This window comes from Microchirus variegatus (assembly GCF_963457635.1).
Source record: "Microchirus variegatus genome assembly, chromosome: 15".
NCBI classification, from domain to species: domain Eukaryota; kingdom Metazoa; phylum Chordata; class Actinopteri; order Pleuronectiformes; family Soleidae; genus Microchirus; species Microchirus variegatus.
Genome location: NC_139816.1, coordinates 8,453,683 through 8,472,468, shown reverse-complemented (window position 1 = coordinate 8,472,468; position 18,786 = coordinate 8,453,683). Strand labels below are relative to the sequence as shown.

General features: G+C 42.2%; 1 protein-coding gene across 1 annotated transcript; it reads right to left on the bottom strand.

Annotated features, from left to right (window-relative positions):
• Window positions 1-536: 536 nt before the first annotated feature.
• Window positions 537-14,724, bottom strand: trpc1 (transient receptor potential cation channel, subfamily C, member 1). The gene is made up of 13 exons (XM_083901351.1): window positions 14,544-14,724; window positions 13,387-13,541; window positions 12,759-12,860; window positions 12,455-12,657; window positions 11,516-11,647; window positions 11,142-11,337; window positions 9,934-10,270; window positions 7,610-7,749; window positions 6,791-6,940; window positions 1,781-1,965; window positions 1,475-1,676; window positions 944-1,138; window positions 537-848 (listed from the first exon to the last, which is right to left on the bottom strand). Exons 1-13 carry the CDS (start codon window positions 14,707-14,709, stop codon window positions 621-623), a joined length of 2,391 nt encoding a protein of 796 aa, XP_083757477.1. The 5' UTR covers window positions 14,710-14,724; the 3' UTR covers window positions 537-620.
• Window positions 14,725-18,786: the final 4,062 nt, after the last annotated feature.

Sequence of the window (18,786 nt, the reverse complement as noted above, 5' to 3'; positions counted from 1 at the left end):
GAAAAAGGTCTGTGAATATTATTTATATACTTTGTTGTTCTCACCTGCTCAAATAAAAGTTGTGTAACGTTCTTCCTTGCGTTTGCTCGTCTTTGCTCAAGGACTTTCAGGGAGGAAACCAAAATTGGTAAAAAAACAATATGAACCGCTAATCATGAGGCTGGATCAAGGTGTGTAACGTGACTCTTCCGTGGACTGGACCTGTGGGTTTATTGGCGGAGCAGCTGACAGCTTTCTGGCTTTCAGAGACAGAAATCGGCGAGTCTCAAAATTAGACCTCGACTATAACGGATGGACGAGTGAAGCTTACCCGAGGGTCAAAACTTCCAATATATCTTTATTAGAATTTCTTGTTGAAAACAATGGCTGTCTTTATTTACAAAAAAAGGCTGAATATATAAGACGAGGGGAGCTTATTCTGAAGGCTTTGGTGGAGAATACATGTTTTTTAAATGTTTAAATGTCGCCTCTTAAATGACTTAAAGGGCAGAGGGTTGTTGTTTTTTGTTTTTTTTTGCACATGCTCAGGTCACACAGCAACCCTGACGAAAAAAAGAAGCAGACATTCTGTGAAGAGGACACACAGAGAGAGAGAGAGAGAGAGATATGTTGTCTTTGTTTTAGCTCCTCGGGTAGAACATGGCATATTTGGACGTCCGGAAACCGAGCAGGTCTCGCATCTCGTTGCGAAACTTTGAGAGATCCTGGCGCAGGTCGTTCAAATTCTCCACCGTGGCCTGGTCCGTGCTCTGCATCTTCTGCCGCGTGGAGGTCAAGTAGCGGTGCACCAGGCAGCACATGATCTTCTGGTAGTTTTCGTCACGCTTCTGCTTCAGGTTTCTCCACTCCTGATTGAAAAAAAAAAAGGAACGGTTGGTTTAAAACGGAGGAGAAAGGAGAATAAAAACAAACCACAAACCAACCACAAATATATGGTTCTCACCTTCAGGCTGTTCTGTCTCTTCACCTTGCCCTTTGAGGTGTGTGAGCAGATCCACTTGCTCATGCTGGTCACCAAGTAGCACACGGTCTTAGGGGAGGGGAGGATATTGAACGGCGGCGGCAGGGTGCACTTGTCGTCGAAGTAGCTGAGCCACAGTTTGGCCCTGGCAAACTTCCACTCCTTGTCCTCGTGATTCTGCAGAAACAAAAGCCACAAAGAACAATACGATCACAGGAATGTGGAGAGCTGTCACACACACACACATACACGCTGAAATCCTACAAATGCAAAACCCACATTTTTTTATTCTGATTGATTTCTTTCCACAATGTTTTACTGCGTATAATCAAAATCAAACTGTGGTTCAAAGGAAAGAAAGAAAATGTGCAGCAGGCTTCCAAAAGGAAAAAGAAAAACATCTGTGTAGCATTACAGGGTGAATTAAAGCTGAACAGTAAATGAAAACACTTTAAACGGTTTCCTCAAAAGTGTTGTTGAGAAACGGGGACAGAACTCGGGGTTTGAACTCACGGCGATTTGTCTGAAGCTCTTGTGGAGCATCGCCACCAGGAGCTTGGTGAGCACGATCACCACCACGATGTTGTACGTGCCGATGATCATGGCGCCGACGAACGAGCGCAGCTCCTCCGTTAGGCTGATGCGGGTGACGAAGAGGGCGACGTGCGCCAGGGAGAAAATGTACCAGAACAACGCGTAGCAGGTTCCCATAAACCTGTAAAAAACAAAAAAAAGAAGCGGACGGTTAGTAAATGCACAGCAGCCTCTAAACGTGTCTGGACGGTTTGAAATGACAGAGTGAGGTTGGCCCGTACGCACGTGTGGAATGCATCGTTGCTCTGTTGCTGGCAGAAGATGCCCTCGCAGTCGTTGGGTGAATTCTTGTCCTTGTTTTTATGGTCCTTGCCGTAAAGCTGCGTGAGTCCAATGGTGAAGGAGAACAACACGAGCAGGAAGAGGCCCAAGAACTTGCCAAACTCCTGCAGCATCTGACCCATGGAGATCTGGAGAGAGATTAGAGCGAATTATTTTCTTCTTCTGTTCAATGTTTCTGTTTGGAGCCGATCTAATCGCGCGGTACTTCAGCTTTCTGGCAGCAATTAAAAGCAATTATCGCTGTAGTGGAGGCCAGATGTGACGTGAAGCAGGAAGTCTTTTATAGTACAACTGTTTATTATGATGGTATAGGTTCAGATTAATCCAAATCCTATTTGAGTTATGCATTTGGACATCTAGAACCTTGATAATTGTAAGTTTTGGTGGTGGTAAATGTTTGAAATTTACTTCAGAAATCAAGTAAAAGTAGTGTAGGTTTTCTCCTCGCTTTATTTACAGTTTCAGGTCGCCTAAAACGCTGTGTGGATGGAAAAAAGGTAGAGTAGAGAGTAAAGTAGAGGAAGCCTGTGGTTTCGCAGTGGCTTGCGGCCATGATGTTGCATTATTGCGTGTGTGTTTTTTCACATAAGATACATTTTAATAATACATTAGCAGCAGCAGATTAACTTTAGAATTAGCTAGAATTAGCTTGAATTGAGGTTTATCTGCTAAAACACTGCTGTATCTGCAAAAGTTTGGACAGTCGGCAAAACTTCTTTTTGAGTGTGATTTTTTTGGTACCTCATTCAATACTTGGATAGATGCAAACCTTCTGACTTTTTTTTTTTTTTTTTTACCCCTATGTTCTTGTTTAGCAGTGATTCCCTGTGCAGTTGGGTAAAAAAAAATATTCTGGCAGCTGCAGTTGTCTCACTTTACCCGAGGGAAGGCAAACATGGAAGAAGCCAGAGAGAGAGAACTGGGAGGACAGAGAAGGTCTTCTCAGTCCACTGGAAATCCACTATTCATAGAAACCAGTGGCCTATCCCGTTTGACTAAGACCTAGTGATTCTCAAACAAGGTCAGAGCACGCTCGACCCTCGCCGAGCACAAACAGCACACACCGGTGTCCAGTGTGAGGGATGACCACTTTGGGTGCACCTCAAGGTGAACGGCGACGGCGAGTGTTTGCACTGAAAAAGCCAGACTGGTCTAATGGGGGTGATTCATTCTCTTGTCATGTCTAAATCTTCCCCCCAGTGTATTTGTCTGCGACTTTGCACACATCTGATTCAGCCGGAGCCGATGGGTGTAGCCTAACGTAGTTACTGTACAAACAGAGCAGGAATGTGGAAGGTCACTATAGCTCTTAACCTTGACTGGAAAATGGCGTCTGACGCGTTCCGAGGTACGTCAAACACATCTGAGCACGCACGGACACTTTGTACTAAACAATCTAACAAAGCATAGTGTGCTGTTTGATCTATGACAACAGAAGTGATGTAAAATATTTTGTATGGCCTGACTGAGGGAGCGTTTGTGTGTATACACCAGCAGGGCAGGGCCGAACAGGGGGGCAACTAACATTTATCCTGTTAAACTGCTGAACGGGTGGGTTTATTTTGAGCAGCTGAATTGATATTTGAAAGTTTTGAAGGGCAATTCTTTGCGTTCCCAGTCACGTCTCGCTTTACTAGCGCAATGTTGCTCTGCTCAGAACTTAACCCTTTAAGGTACTACTCAACCATTTGTTCGACCACACTTTAAGTCACTATGTCTCATTGAAAAATGCATCAAGCTGAACTCACTAACACTTAATGTTGTACTTTATAAATTATGCAAACCAGGTTTATTATGAACAGACGTCTCAACCGTTTGGTAGAGGCCAGTATCTAAAATACTGTAGGGTCTAATTTAAAAATAATAATAAAAATATTGATTATAGTTATTGTTAAGTAAATAAAATAAAATAATAAAAAATGCAAAGAAAAATCAGCATTGTGTGAATACTGTATACTGTTGTGGTTGTTCCCAATATAAGAAAAATATGTACTTTAGCACCTTATTCTACCTGATATACCAAGAAATCTGCATTTCCAGTGTTCATATTTATTTTTACTTCTGTTATTTAAATGATAATTATTTTTCCTACCCATAAATACACAAAAAAAAACAAGAAAGCACATAAGGTACAGTATGTACTTTGGAATGGGTGGAATACAGTAAAAAAATATGCTGAACATGGGTTACACATGGGTTAAGTCCGGACCACGCGTGAGCTCACTGGTGATAGCAGATTTACACAGAAACACATTCACAATTCTCCGTCACTATTTCCAACCTCAGGAGGGGGGCGCTGACCGGCGTGAGCTGGCCTCTTTAGGGAAAAACAGAATCAAAAGAAACGTACATTACTGCAGCCCACATACTACTGACTCACTGTCTGTCTGTCTGTGTGTGTGTGTGTGTGTGTGTGTTTGTGTGTGTGTGCATGTGCATTAAACAGGGAGGTGTGTCACAGACACTCCGCCACATGTATTTCCAAAGGCTAATCATTTTTCCATCCCACCAGGCCAGACGGTGATGTCACAGAGTGAAACAGAGGGGTGAGAATAAAAGGAGAGATGAAGTGAAAAGTGTTTTATAAGTCAACCACAAACAGCCCTTTGACTTAATGACAGGACGCCATCTCTACTGACCTCAGTGCATACCTGACATTTTTCTGCGTTCTCGAGCAACATATGGGGGGAACGTTAAATGCTACAGACTTTACAATTTGACGAGCATGATATCATGATGTGATAAAAAGAGACACTTAAGGCACCGAGTTGTTCAAGGAGCCTGAGCAGAGAAATATGTAAACCAGATTTTTGGCGAAATACAACTATTTTCTGAGTGGGGGGGGGGGGGGGGGGGGGGTTAGAGAAGCAGCGACGTAGACATGAGACAATAAACAAAGGCTTTGTTATGAGAAGTTATAAAATACATTACGTTGATGCAAATTTGACCGTCCCCCAAAGATGGTTCAGAATAGGGGGATAAAAGTCTATATATACATCATTTTCTATGTTGCTTATACTATTAAGGAGAATTCCAGGAATTTTTAACCTGTGTTTTATGTTTATAAATGTATATGTGCAATTAAATACCTACAAAAACGTTATTAGAATTGGTCCAGTCGATCGGTTTAACTGGCAGCTGTGACACTAGACTATAATCCTGGATCTTTCTCTGTAATCCCACCAATAAATAGCTCAGAAAAATGTCTGACAGCACTGCCGGAGCGAGAGTGTCACTCAGCTCTGAATTCCACAGAGATGTGAGAGTTGTTAGAGGGGAAAAATGAAGCAGCAAACCGAGTGAAAACAAGCACTTTTAGGGCACAGAACAGAGAATGTCGCAAGTTTCCTCCCGTAGGATTACACTGCAGCGTTTACTGCCATGTCGTGGCAATCTACTCGACCAAAGTTCTCGTATGTAGGCTTAAAAATCGTGTAATATCCCCCCAGGTCATGGAAAGATACGTAAACAGTACATTAGGTGACCTGAATGGTTAAACATAAATGTATTATTGTGTTTTCTTTGGTAAAAAAACATAATTTATTCACAGCAGATCAGTACAAGTGTACTGCTAATCATTCCCATGCTCTTACACAAATAAAGGGAAGAGATTCCAGAATCCAAAGCAGACTTTCCAGGATTCACATAAGTTAACACTTTTCACTTGGAGCTTGTGTTATTTTCATTAGATAAACATGTGCTCTTATTGTGCCACAGCAGTATTCGTTACAATTTAGATATTTGTTTTTCAAAAGTTGTCGGAAATATTTGAGAGAAAAGTCAAGTTTAACACAGTGTTTAAGTTTAACACAGCCAGTGCACCGATGATAAACTTTTCAACTTCCTACCTTTATGCATTCACAGCCAAATTTGCTGTTCATTTAGCAACAGATCAGACATCGCCGCACGTGCAGATTGTTATTGACAACGATGGAAAGGAAACTGACGCGGGAGAACAGAGCTCACTCCCTTTTTTGTGCTGAAGTTGTTTAAGCGATCGCGTTTGATGAAAAAAAAACATGTCAAAGTTGACGATGGAAACAATTGTGAGTCTGCATATTTCAGCAAAGCTGTGTCTTAATCTGCTGCCTCATAGTCATGACGGGGGTTTGATGCTGCCAAGCACAGCTGGGGGGTGATGTTTGGTGTGGGCTTGTCCTTGAGTGTTCACAAGTGACTGTCGAAAGAGGGAGAGAGGTGTGTTTGTGGTGTGATTAAATAGAGTGATAGAAAGGGAAAAGCTTTGTAATAACGAATAACAAACTCCGTCTCCCGCAGCTTTACTGGAAATCAAACCTCTAACTATTTAAATGTCAGTCAGATTTTAGGTGACAATAATTTGGTTTTCTTAATGTCATGTAAACATGTTAGTTAGACTGGAGTGGGACTAACATACCTGGATAATGTGATACATAGTCCGATTACACCTGCATGCATACGCTTAGTCGGACTGGAGTCGGACTAAGATACCTGGATAATGGGATTCATAGTCCGATTACGCCTGCATGTATACACTTCATTGGACTGGAGTCGAACTAACATACCTGGATAATGCGATTCATAGTCCGATTACCCCTGCATATACGATTAGTCGGACTGGAATCGGACTAAGAAACCTGGAAAATGGGATTCATAGTCCGATTACCCCTGCATGTATACGCTTAGTGGAGTCGGATTATTATACTTGGATAATGTGATTCATAGTCCTATTACGCCTGCATGTATATGCTTAGTCAAACTGGAGTCGGACTTAGATACCTGGATAATGTGATTCGTAGTCCGATTACGCCTGCATGTATACGCTTAGTCAGACTGGAGTCGGACTAATACCTGGATAATGTAATTCATAGTCTGATTACTCCTGCATATATGCTTAGTCGGACTGAGCAAACTTTCTTCGAATAATCTGTATTACTTGTGTGTAAGCCCCGCCCCCCTGCACTGCTCTCCTACCTGCAGCGGCCCCAGTATAGAGCTGGTGGTGTACATGAAGAAGAGTCGCAGGTAGCTGAGAACGTTGGCAAAAGCAAACAGGCCCTCGGCCACCAGGAGGGGATGGATGGCATCCCAGTTCTTCCTCTCCGTTTCCTCCACATTCTTGAACTGCAAAAAAAAACAAACAGTAGAGTAAACAAACCAGCACATTGGACAGGAAATGACCCACGGCGATGCTGAGCACAGATACGCTGCCCTTTTCCTGACCTTAGAACAAATAATTGGAATGCAAGCTGTGGTGGTTTTTATCAAAATAAGAGCCACTATGCTAAATTAGGGACAGGCTGTAGCATGTTTACTGGCAGAATGTGACAATATTAGATACAGATGTACACTTTAAAATAAAATAGTGAGTTTATCGTAACCTTAGAATAAGTATTTTTTAAAGCGACACAGAGGAAATTGGTGTTTGTTCCTCGAATCCTCTGTTAGATACAATCTACACGCTAGACCTTTAAGTAAGATCTCTAGATTGAAGCAGCGAGAATAATACAGCTTGGTTTCAGTTAATTTTACAGTATAGATCAATTCTCAATGCATATAAAATAATACTGACGGGAAAAGCTAATTTATGGATATTTTTAACTACACACAGTATTAACCTCATTTGATATCAGTGAAAAATATGGGAAATTAATAAACACAATGTGGTTGATGAGCTTTAGAGGTGCTTTTCAAACGTTGTAAATGTATAGTTAACCCTAACATTGGACAAGTAATAGTGAAATATATTTCTTACTTGGATCTAAAGAGTAGAAAATGTGTGTGTGTGTGTACCTTGCTGTGAGCGACGATCTTGAGAGCAAAGGTGGCGAGGTAAAGGGAGTTCATCACAAAGCTCAGCTGGTTCCTCGACTCTTCCAGAAAGTCTTCCAAGCCTTCGTACCACAGGCGCTTCACGTCCGACCACACCATCCCTACATCATCACCACACACACACACACACACAATTACCTCATGAGACATGCTTTTTTTTCTTGCCGTCAACAATTTAAAAAGCGCTTCAAGATTCAACATCAGTGAAGGAATGCACGAGACACGGCGATCTAAAGATTAATGTGCGGCACACGTGTCATCTTCAGAATTTAGAGAGGTGTGAGGAATTTAATAAAGATGTTTATCTGTGTTTTTTTTCTATGCTGAAAAGCTCAACTAGAGCTAGCTGACACGTCCTTTAAGCCTTGAGTCACAAATCATTAGAGGAGATTGAACCTGAGTGATCTTTAATTGATTTTTGTGGTTTCATAAACAATCAGGGAGCAGAGGATTTGACAGGTTTTTGGCACAGGAATCCCCCCCCCCCCCCACCGCCCCATACGTGAATTGTTTCCGCCTCTGTGAATAATTCCCATGCAGCTGAGTAGAATCTTGAGTGTTATCACTGTGGAGTGAAGAGTGAAATTTCAGACAGCGTAAAGAGTAAAACGCGCCGAGACACAACACGACACATACTGTACGCAGAGAGAGAGAGAGTCTCACACACACACACACGGTCTTTCAGAGCATCTGATTTCCACATTAATGTGAGGCATCTGTGTCTGGGGAATAGCAGGATGGGAGGAGGAAAGGAGAAAGATGAGATGCGGAGGAGGCGGACGACGACGGCGACGACAACGCAAAGTGCGGTGAGAGTTGAGAGCTGCTGATTTGCAGCACGTGTAAGCGCTGTAATAACTCCTGTCCACATCCTGATAACATTTGTACATGGTTGTCTGAGCGGGGGGAGGGGGGTGTAATTTTGAGCTGCCTTCCCATCCTTTGGATATTTAACTCATTTTGAGGAGCGTGTGAGTGTAAAATCTGCACCGCTGCAGCTTGTCTTGCACTGAAGAGGCAACTTTAGAGGGAAAAAAACTGCTGAGTTTGTTTAAATTGATCTTTAATGATGCTCTTCTGCAACACTTATGAATTTTACCCCCCCTCTGGTGAGTTATCTCATCCCATGGAAAAACCCATTACACTCCCCTCTAATGACTCGACTACTAATCCCCCCCGCCCCTCCCTCCCACTCCTGTGAAATGACACCACAACCATCTAATACTTCAACATCCTTCTATAAGCTGCCAGGTGCAGTTTTGGGGATGATTTGTCAAACAGCACAATGGAGTGACAACAACTAATGGTGCTGTGGTCTGCTAGAGAAGAGGAGCAGGATGATGCAACCCATAATAGAAATATCAGTGCTGAGAAGGAAGAGCCATTAAAGCAACTGAAAGATCGCACTAATGGTTCCTTTTTGCAGAGGAGGAAGGTGGAGTGGTTTTCTCCTCCCCAGAGTGAGTTTCAGTCATGATCGTCTACTCTGTGTGAGGATACTTTTTGCACGTATGTGTGGTTTTGTGTGAGCTTGAGTGAGGTAATACCATCACTGAGGTGGGTACACGGGGGAGAAAGATGAAGCGGCAGCTCTTTTCTGTGGAGCACAATTAGAAGCAGCGCTGAGAGATTTAATCTAGTCAAGTCATTTAGGATAGAAACATCTCTTTGTCATGTTCTGCCCGATAGGATTATAGATACAGGATAATGGACTTTATCCTGGCTACATTAAGAATCGCTCATTTTTAGTCCACTGTCCAATATAATTGTTGTAAATCCTGGTATATATATTATGTTTTTATTTTATTTTCAATTAATATAACTGTTCCATGACAGATATTTGAATCAAAATGCATATCATGATAGTTACATACTGTAAATAAATATTGCATGTACGTGACTTTTAGGGATGGGCGTGAACATTTGGTAATTTGTTGGGTGATAAAAAGCCAATAAGTCAAGGCTTCTATTTGTGATTCTATCAAACAATTTGATTAAACCATAATAAAATATTAATCCACTGATTTAAAAAAAAAAAAAAAAAAGAAGTTTTCTTCTCAAATGATGTGATTTACGAGGTTCCTTGAAAGCATCTTTAAGCTCAAAACTGTGAACACTGTATTCCTCTCACTAGCTCTTCATGTGCTCCTGGTTTTTTCTTGTAGTGAAGAATTGCCCTCTAACTAAATTACATCTGAAGTAGTAAACATGATTTAAAGTCTGTGGTGTAGCTGGAGCGCTAATGATTTAGAAAAAAAAAAAAAAAAAAAAAAAAAAGGACTGACCTATGATCCAAAGGATGAGCATGTAGTCGATCATCTCCAGCGCAGGGCCCATGGTGTTTTTCATGTCCTCGTTGTACACCAGAGAGTAGAGGTTGAGCAGCAGCAGGAACGTCATGTAGGAGGCGCTGTGGATGATGAACTTGACGAAGGGCGTGTGGATGATCTGGCCCACGCGCGAACGCGGCACCAGAAGGTAGCAGACGGAAAGCAGCGGCCAGAGCATGGCCACGCTGAGCACCGTGGCGATCTTCAGACAGGTGTGCTTGCGCCGGTAGCTGGCCGTCTCGCCGAACCACACCGTGTTGAGGAACTGCTGACAGTTGGACTGAGCCACAAACTGCAACAGGAGAAAGTGGTTTTGATCGTAATTACTCTGAAGGAATATATTTGGTTAATGATCTTGATGACTTTATGTCTATGGAATAAGCAGATCATCAGAGGGAGATTTATCGCAATCCTTACATGAGTCACCATGGTTTAAATTATTCTACCTGCATCCCAAACAAATACAATTCCATAATGAATGGAATGTGTTATTTGTATGTAGGGTTTAAATTGAGTCTATTAGATACAGTCTATGAATTAGAGTATTATATTGAGTAATTACTGAGAGCTGATGTAAGTGTCTTCTTTACTTCACTGTTCTTTCTGCAACAAGAATCCAATCACAAATGTGATATACACTCTTAGAAATAAAAGTGCTAAGTAGAACCATATAAGGTTCTTCGGCTTGTCCTCATAGGAGAAGAACCCTTTTTGGCTCCAGGTAGAACCTTTATCGAACCCTTTTGGGGAGTTCCACCAAGAACCCTTTTAAAATTCTCTGGATCAAAATGCTTCTTACTGGAACCATTAGTGTTACCAAGAACCCTTGAAGCAAATGGTTCCAGGTAGAACCTCAGCCCTCATTTCTAAGAGTGTAGGGTTAGGGTTAGATAACCTGATCCGTGTTATTGCCCCAGCAGTAAAGAGTATTACGCTGTTAGCTGTGCTGTGATATACGAGTCTGCCTATTTGCTCAGCTGTACGTAGCCCCGAGAGCTTCAGACTTGAAGCTCGGGTTTGTCTTTGGACTGCCGTTGCCTGGAGGAAACACTTCATCCTGTCAAAGTCATAATTCCCAAAGACATGCACTGGCGTCCTAAAAGTGCTGTGGATTATTTACAGTACTGACTCTCAAGCGCCGCAGCATCCTTTGCCACTTTTACCTCTTTTTGGTTGTACTTGATGGCCAGCTTGAGTCGGCTGAGGTTCATGCGCTCCTCCAGCAAGCCTCGCTTGTCGACGTGATCTTCGTTGGACGTGTGATTCAGAATAACTTCGAGCTCTCGAGAGTTTCGAGCCTGTGCCAGCAGGTCCTTGGCAAACATCTTGCACTGCTTTGCCAGCTCCTCATAATCATTCCTGGAGCAAAGAAAAGGAGATAAAATCAGTCAACACGGAACTCCAATTATCCATATCTGTTCCAAACTATTAAGGATGAAGGGTTGTACAGAATCATCATGCAATACTCGAGCCTTTAGGACAGAAGATATGATATTCATTTGTCTCAAACAAATAAGACTGATGGATGTGCAGCTACCTGAACTCCACCTCGACCAGACTGAGCTCCCTGAGGTCTGCACTCAGCTCAAAGGCTCTGAGAATGGGATCTTCCTCGGTCAACATGATCAGCGAGGGGCTGGCCAGGCACCGATAGATGTCCAAGCGGAACCTGACCCAGGAAGAACGACAAAGAGATGAGGATGTAGAAGTGATGGCAAAAAAGGGATAATGGGAGAAGATTTCGTTGCTGCTGCTGCTGCTTCATTCGTAACTGCCTTGACCTCGAAGTTGTACGCCAGCCAAACTGCACACTGATTCATTTAGTGTACTGTGTGGGAGGTTACACTCCCCTGCAGTGAGAATAAAATGCCTGGCAGAGGAGATCAGCAATATCTGATGGGATCATAAAAACCAAGAATTACAACTTCCCCCCCGAGGAAAGCCTGCCTATTTCCTGCTGCTTTTTCTTTATCTATGTTTGTAGAAAATGTACATGTCAGTGTAAAAACAGCCACTTACGTTGTTAAATATACAACCGCACTTGTACTAGATTACTTGCTATTGAATAAATTCCTTTATAAAAAAAAGCCAATGATCAAATTTCCAAATGAATGTATCAACAAAAACAAGGCTCGCTGAACACTTTCTTCTTTTGACAGATTTGTGATTCATGGCTGTTTTAGATCTCCAACATGTCAGAGGAAGAAGCAAAACAGTCATTACTTGAAAAATCACACGTATCATCTCCAAAAAGAGTCATTCAACAATATTAATGATATTAAAATTCACTGCTTTTGTGACCATTTGCCTCTTTTCTATACATTTCTGTTATAAATACTTCTATCGTCCTGGTACAATGTGTCACTATAAAACCCTCCGAGTGTGTATAACTATATAAATAAAGGTGACCGGACTTGACCTAAAATCAGTTTAACGTGACTCTAGTTAACACAAAACAATTAACAATTAATTCTACCTGGAGTGCCGTAAGCTGTCCTTCTTGTTTTTGGCATTGCAGAGCGTGCACTCGCAGCCGACAGCGTGAGGCCGCGGCAGCGAGATGTCTTGTTTCAGCAGCATGGTCAGGATCTCGTAATTGTTCCTGTGGGCAGCCAGGATGACCGGAGCCACGTCCATGGTGGTGGAATACTCTGGGTTCTGAATCCGCTGCATCAGTTTCTAAACAGATTGAATTAAAAAAAAACGTTATATATCAGCTTATTCTGTTTGTTTTCTTGGAGGAGGAGGATTATTTGAGCAGTAGAGATGAGGAGACTGACAGCGATGGAGGGTTTGGACGACCGCCTGGGCCTGTGGTTGAGGAGGATGTCCACAGCTCCCACCACTTCAGAGTCTATGGCCACCAACAAGGCATCTGTCGCCTACAGACACACAACAACACGATTTTAGATATGGAGATCCAAAGCAAAGCAGTTACTTCACATCACAATACTGGTCAAAAATCATTAGATCAGACATCAGATAAATGTGAAAATATGACTTGTAAACGTTAGAAATGAGTGTTTAATCAAGTAGCAACTGGTCATGAACTTCTGTTTGAAGCCTTGAGTCACAATTTGGCCGGTGCCATTATTATCGAACGACATAAGCTGTCAGTTACACTCATATTTGACATATATCACCATTTATTTTCCTTCTAACTGGTGACATAATTCACAAAATTGACATCGTGTTTCGATGCATTGAGAATATTTTCAGGAAAATGTTTGCTATTGAGGTTGTAAATCAAGACCAAAGTAGAGAAGTTCTTTTTCACCCCCTGGTGGCGATTCAGTATATTTTTATATCTGGATTGGCTTCAGCCAGCAATGTGGAAGACTGACATATACAAATATTGTATATAATATAGAAAGAGTTAACGTTTGACTGTGTGTGTGTGTGTACTACCTGGCAGCCATGGTCCAGCAGCAGCTGCAGGATGTCTAAGTTCTCGTTCTCGATGGTGATGGTCACGGCGTCTCGGCCCAGCACGTCCACGCAGTTGACGTTGAGCTCGCCGTGTCTGTTCTCCTCGAGCAGTTTCTTCACCATGTAGTAGTCACCTGAGGAAGAATTCTGGCTTTATAAAAAAGAAGAAGCCTGAGGATGTTTTTTTTTGTGTGCGTCAAACGGACACACAAACATCTTCAGGCATGAGGCCAAACAGGCTGAGGAGCAGCAGCAGGAGCAGCAGCAGCAGCAGCAGCAGCAGCAGCAGCAGCAGCAGCAGCAGCAGCAGTCCCCCTCCTCAATGATAACAATAACATCTCCCTCAAAGGACAAGAGTTTCTTGTTCCTGAGCCATGTTTAGACAGACTTTATATGGTTATAGTGGCAGTTAGTGGTCTGTTCTCTTGTTCTTAACTTATCAATGACACGGAGCAGCTTGATAACACCAATACTTTTCTGCTTCCTCACTGCAGTTGTTCTTAGTGTTTTGGTGGCCATTGCTGTACATAATGTTTTCTTACTGCTCCGAATCTCTCTCCACGTTCCTTATTCCTCCACCTTTTCTGAAATATTGTGCAGTTTCCCCTCGTGTTTTGTGTTAACTCTCCTTGTAAGGAGCTGTGGAAACATGTAGATATTCGAAGAAAAACACATCTTACTCCCCTGCAGTGAGTGTTGAGTGTTCTTTCAAATTATTGGTCTCAGATCAGTCGATATCAATAATTATCAAGATAAAATGTCAGATAATCAAATATTAGGTTTTGCTCCAGAGTAAAAATTTCTCCAGTGTGAAGCAAAACATTGATAGCAAGTATATAATGTGTCTCAAAGACATAAACATATCAATAAATATATATATTTATGTCTTGAACCTCTGTTATATTGATATTAAAGGGAAGTATTAAGAGCTACACACTTGTATTGAATTGCTGCCCAGCCCTAATGCATCAGGGATGTGTTCAATATCCATCTTCTCAATATTTTTGTTTATTTTGTTCACATTTATTATGCAAAAAACATTTTTCACAAGAAAACAACACTTAGAAATGGATATGTTCAATATTATTGATTGAACGTCACACCACAATAAGATAAACAGCGATAAATAACCAAACCTTTCTCGCATGCCAGTAAGAAGAGCTTCTCATCCAGCGTGGTCTCCTCCTTCACCTCCCTCACGTCTTTCAGGGCCAGAAATTTATCCGGAGAGGAGGCGTCCGTGCCCTGGTACAGAGCTGACATTACGACGGAGAGCGAGTACGGACAAATACTGATGTGCATCCCACTAGAAAGCGGCGACCATTACGCATGAAAAACCTCCCCCCCTCCTCCCCTTACAACGGGAACGACATGCGAGGAATCATTCTTTTCTGTCGCAGCAACGCAAACCAGAATCATCCAGTGTTGTTGTCGTCGCGCCTCCTCCGCGTCCTGGAGCGCGCTCCTGCTCTCGCTCCAAAAACAACAACACCCCGAATATATGTCGCTGTTAAATTCAGTTCAAACGAGAAGCCGGATTAACAAAACCAACCCAAAACATCCGTGTTTACGTGCACCATCTTCTTCTCGCATCGCAGCATCCTGGGAGAGATCGGCTTTTGGTCCTGATGCTGCTGACGCGGATCCTACTGCGCATGTGCGCTCCCTCCACCTGCTCCGTCCAGTCCACACGTCTCTCCATGATTATGTAACAGGGATGTTTCATGAGACAGGCCATAATATGCAGCGTGATTATGCAGATCCATGTGGTCGGGCACCGGATATTTGAAATATATTTTTGCTGTTGTGGGTTATGATTGATGATAAATTAACATGGGGGAAAAAAAAACACTGATTATACTGCAGAGGGGTCAAACAGGCGGCCCGAGGGCCAGAGGCGATTCTAGAGTCTGTAGGGGCCTTAAGCAAACATTCCCAGGGGGCCCTTCCTTCCAACCAGTGTTCATCACAATTATGTTATAAATAATCTGACACCAACGAAAAATGTACGAGTTCAAAGTATTTTTTTTTTCAAAATGAATGAAATAACATGTAAAAACCTTTTTTTTTTTAAAGGTATGTGAAAATATAAATGAAAAGAACAATAAAATACTGTTAATCGCTTTTGAAAAACTATATATAAATAGTAAAAAAAATTACATTACACTGTTAATAACCCACATTATAAAACAATATACATATCTAGAACAATAAAATACTGCAAATAACTAAACAAAAACATATATAAACTGAGTAAAAAAGATATGCATTACACTGTAAATAATCCTATTCATTTTCCAACTTGCAGAATGATAACTTCAGGTTAAAGTGAGGTGGGGCCCCTTTAGGGAGGTTTCCTACTGAGATGTAATTGAAAATCGCCCATTGTTGTTTAAGGGGAACTGAGAGGCGGCTGCTCACTGCACATTTCAGTAAAAACAGCCCTGTATGTCGGGGGGCCCCCTTATCGGCTCGGGGGACCCAAGCAGTTGCCTGCCTTGCCTGTTTGTAAGCTGCGCCTCTGCCGAGGGCCATATGCGGGCCCTTAATCGATGACATGCAGCCAGAGGTGGAAAGCATACATCATTCCACATGAAAACAAGCGCTTCTACTTTGAAATTCTATGAAATATCATCATCTCTGTTGTGATGTCATGATGGAATATTGCGTTACAAGACGAGACGGTCAGTGCGACATCCCTGGTGTACTGTATCTCAAAGGATAAAAAAAAAAATCAATAGCACTGCTGTACACATCAAGGAAATAATAGTAAATAATAATAATAATTTATCATATAATGTGTGGAATCATGGGGATCAACATTTAAAGCAACATCTCAGTAGTTTTACAGCAGAAAAGAGCCACATGCATCATCAATAAGTATATTTTAAGCCACACATGCAGTGATGGTATCAGCAATAGTGCAATAAATGTGGTGGATACAGCTGACATTTTGACCTCTTTAACAAATACTTTAACAAAAGCATCCAGAGAAGTCAAGACATTGTGGAAATGTACATTACCAGGAGTGTGAAGCAGTAACGCGGCCTCCAGTGACTCGACCACCATTTCTGACCTCCAGAGATCTGACTGTTGGAGCGTGTGTACGACTGACTCCTGAGCAAATAAATGACAGCATAATCAATGTTCATTAATTATCTACATAACGTTAAAGGAATGTAATACAACAACCTTGTAAGTTTCACACAACATTGCTTAAATTATCAATCAATCACTCTGTCCTCGGTGTTAATGAGGCATCATCAAGCTGAGTCCACGTATTCAGAGTAAAGCTTAAAACGGTGCATACGTTACACCATATCAGGCCCCTGTATAGTAATTAAGATTCATATACATATATTCATATAAAAATAAGCATTTTAAATTCAGCCTTTCTCCATCCAATCACTCATATTCTACACAGTAACAGTTGCACACAGAGAAAACAGTCATATATGGAGTCAGATCATTTAAAATGCGACTACCAAATGTTAAAAAGTGTAAAAGTCATTAACAGCTACTTTAGTTTGGTTCAAATGCCATTTAAATGATGATTTATCACTGATAAATTCTAAATATAAATGCTGTCAAAGAAGAAAGAGACGTCACTGATTGGAAACAGCATCTCCAGCAGAGGGCAGTGTGCACAAAGATTCTAACCAGACCGCCACACAGGATATTCTTCATTATTTACTGTGCAGTCCAATAATCCAACTACTTTAATGTAATCTCTGTTGAAAAGCTTGCACACAATCAAACAGCTTTAGTTAATCTGTAATCTGTTTGCCTGCTTAAAAAAAAATAAACAAGGCTTTAATAAATTATACATGTTTCAAGAAAGAAAGAGTTGTTGGTGTTACGTAGACATTTATATTCATAATTTAAGTGCTATAAAGCCAGAATAATCCCACTCTGGACATGAGGAGTCAGAGGTCAAAGGTCAGAGGCCTTGTTCTTGCGTCACATCGCTTGTACACTCTTAGAAATAAAGGTGCTACCCTTTTTGGCTCCAGGAAGAACCTTTTTATAAAGGTTCCACCTGGAAACCTTTTGTAGGGTTCCACCATGAACTCTTTTAAAACCCTTTATTCAAGACAGGGGTTTTAAAGGGTTCTCTGGATCAAAATGGTTCTTACTGGAACCATTAGTGTTAACAAGAACCCTTGAAAAATCGAAGCAAATGGTTCCAGGTAGAACCTCGGCCCTTGTAGAAGGACACTTTTGGAACACTTAGATCTTTTTATATACATAACTATTTTCTAACTAACATAACAACTATTTCATTTAGTTGTTTCAGTATTTTTTTGCTGCAACACTTTTAATTCATGAGAATCTGTTTCCTTGACCTGGACTTCCCTCTTGAGGCGACTGTGGGGAAACACATTTAAATGTTAAAATAATGATTATTGATTGAGGGCATGTACCATGAAGAGGACACAGAAAGATGACTTTTAACTGACAACTTAACGAGGACATAGACGATTGTGATAATTGTGCGAAGCGGCATTTGATTAGAAGACAGTGAGGCAGACAGACGGACGAGCTCTGGGAAACAACAACAGCGGCATCTTGAACGTCTACCATTGCTGTGTGATCTATAGGAGCCAGTGTGGAGGCTGCGGGGGGGGAGTGACGCGCCGCGCGTCCAATGGCGCACGGCGCTGACGCACGACGCACAGATGGCGGGCCAATGAAATCCACGTGTGGGCGGGTCTGCCCCCCCCCACTGCTTGTATTCTGATTTAATCCAGTGTGTGTTACTTGAACGAGCGGAGGAGCAGGAAGAAAGAAGAGAACCTCACAGGCAGATGGTGATAACTGTGCCGCCCGCTGCTCCGTTATGGCTGATGCGGAGTGATCGTGCGTTCCGCGCCGCTGCGTCAAACACAAACAACCGCCGCGTTTGTCTGCGAAGCCGACGGTCTTACCGTAAGGAGGGTTCATTGTTCTTTTTTTTTTTTTTGAATCTAGGAAGGAAGGATGTATGAGATGGTGACTGCGCAGGGATGCCTCCGCGGAGTATGGGCTAACAGGGCGTCTGTTCCACTGATGAAAGCCTCTCCGTTTTTGTTTTGAACAACACGGACCACCCACAGAAATCCCTGCGCCGTCGTCAACAACTTCGCAGCCGCTGCTGCTCTCTCTTCTCCATCCTGCCCGGGAAGAAGAAGAAGAAGAAGAACATTGCGCACTGCAGTGAAAACGGGGATTTCGCCGTTGTGGAATTTTCGAAAAAGGTAGCGAATATATCATCAATTCAGCCGGCATTCAGATCCCTCATCTGTCCCCAGTGCATGGTGCGTTCATACATCCTTCACATCGCGTTGCCCACTGCTTGAGGAACACTGTGGTGGTGAGAGCCACTCTCCGCGGTTACAG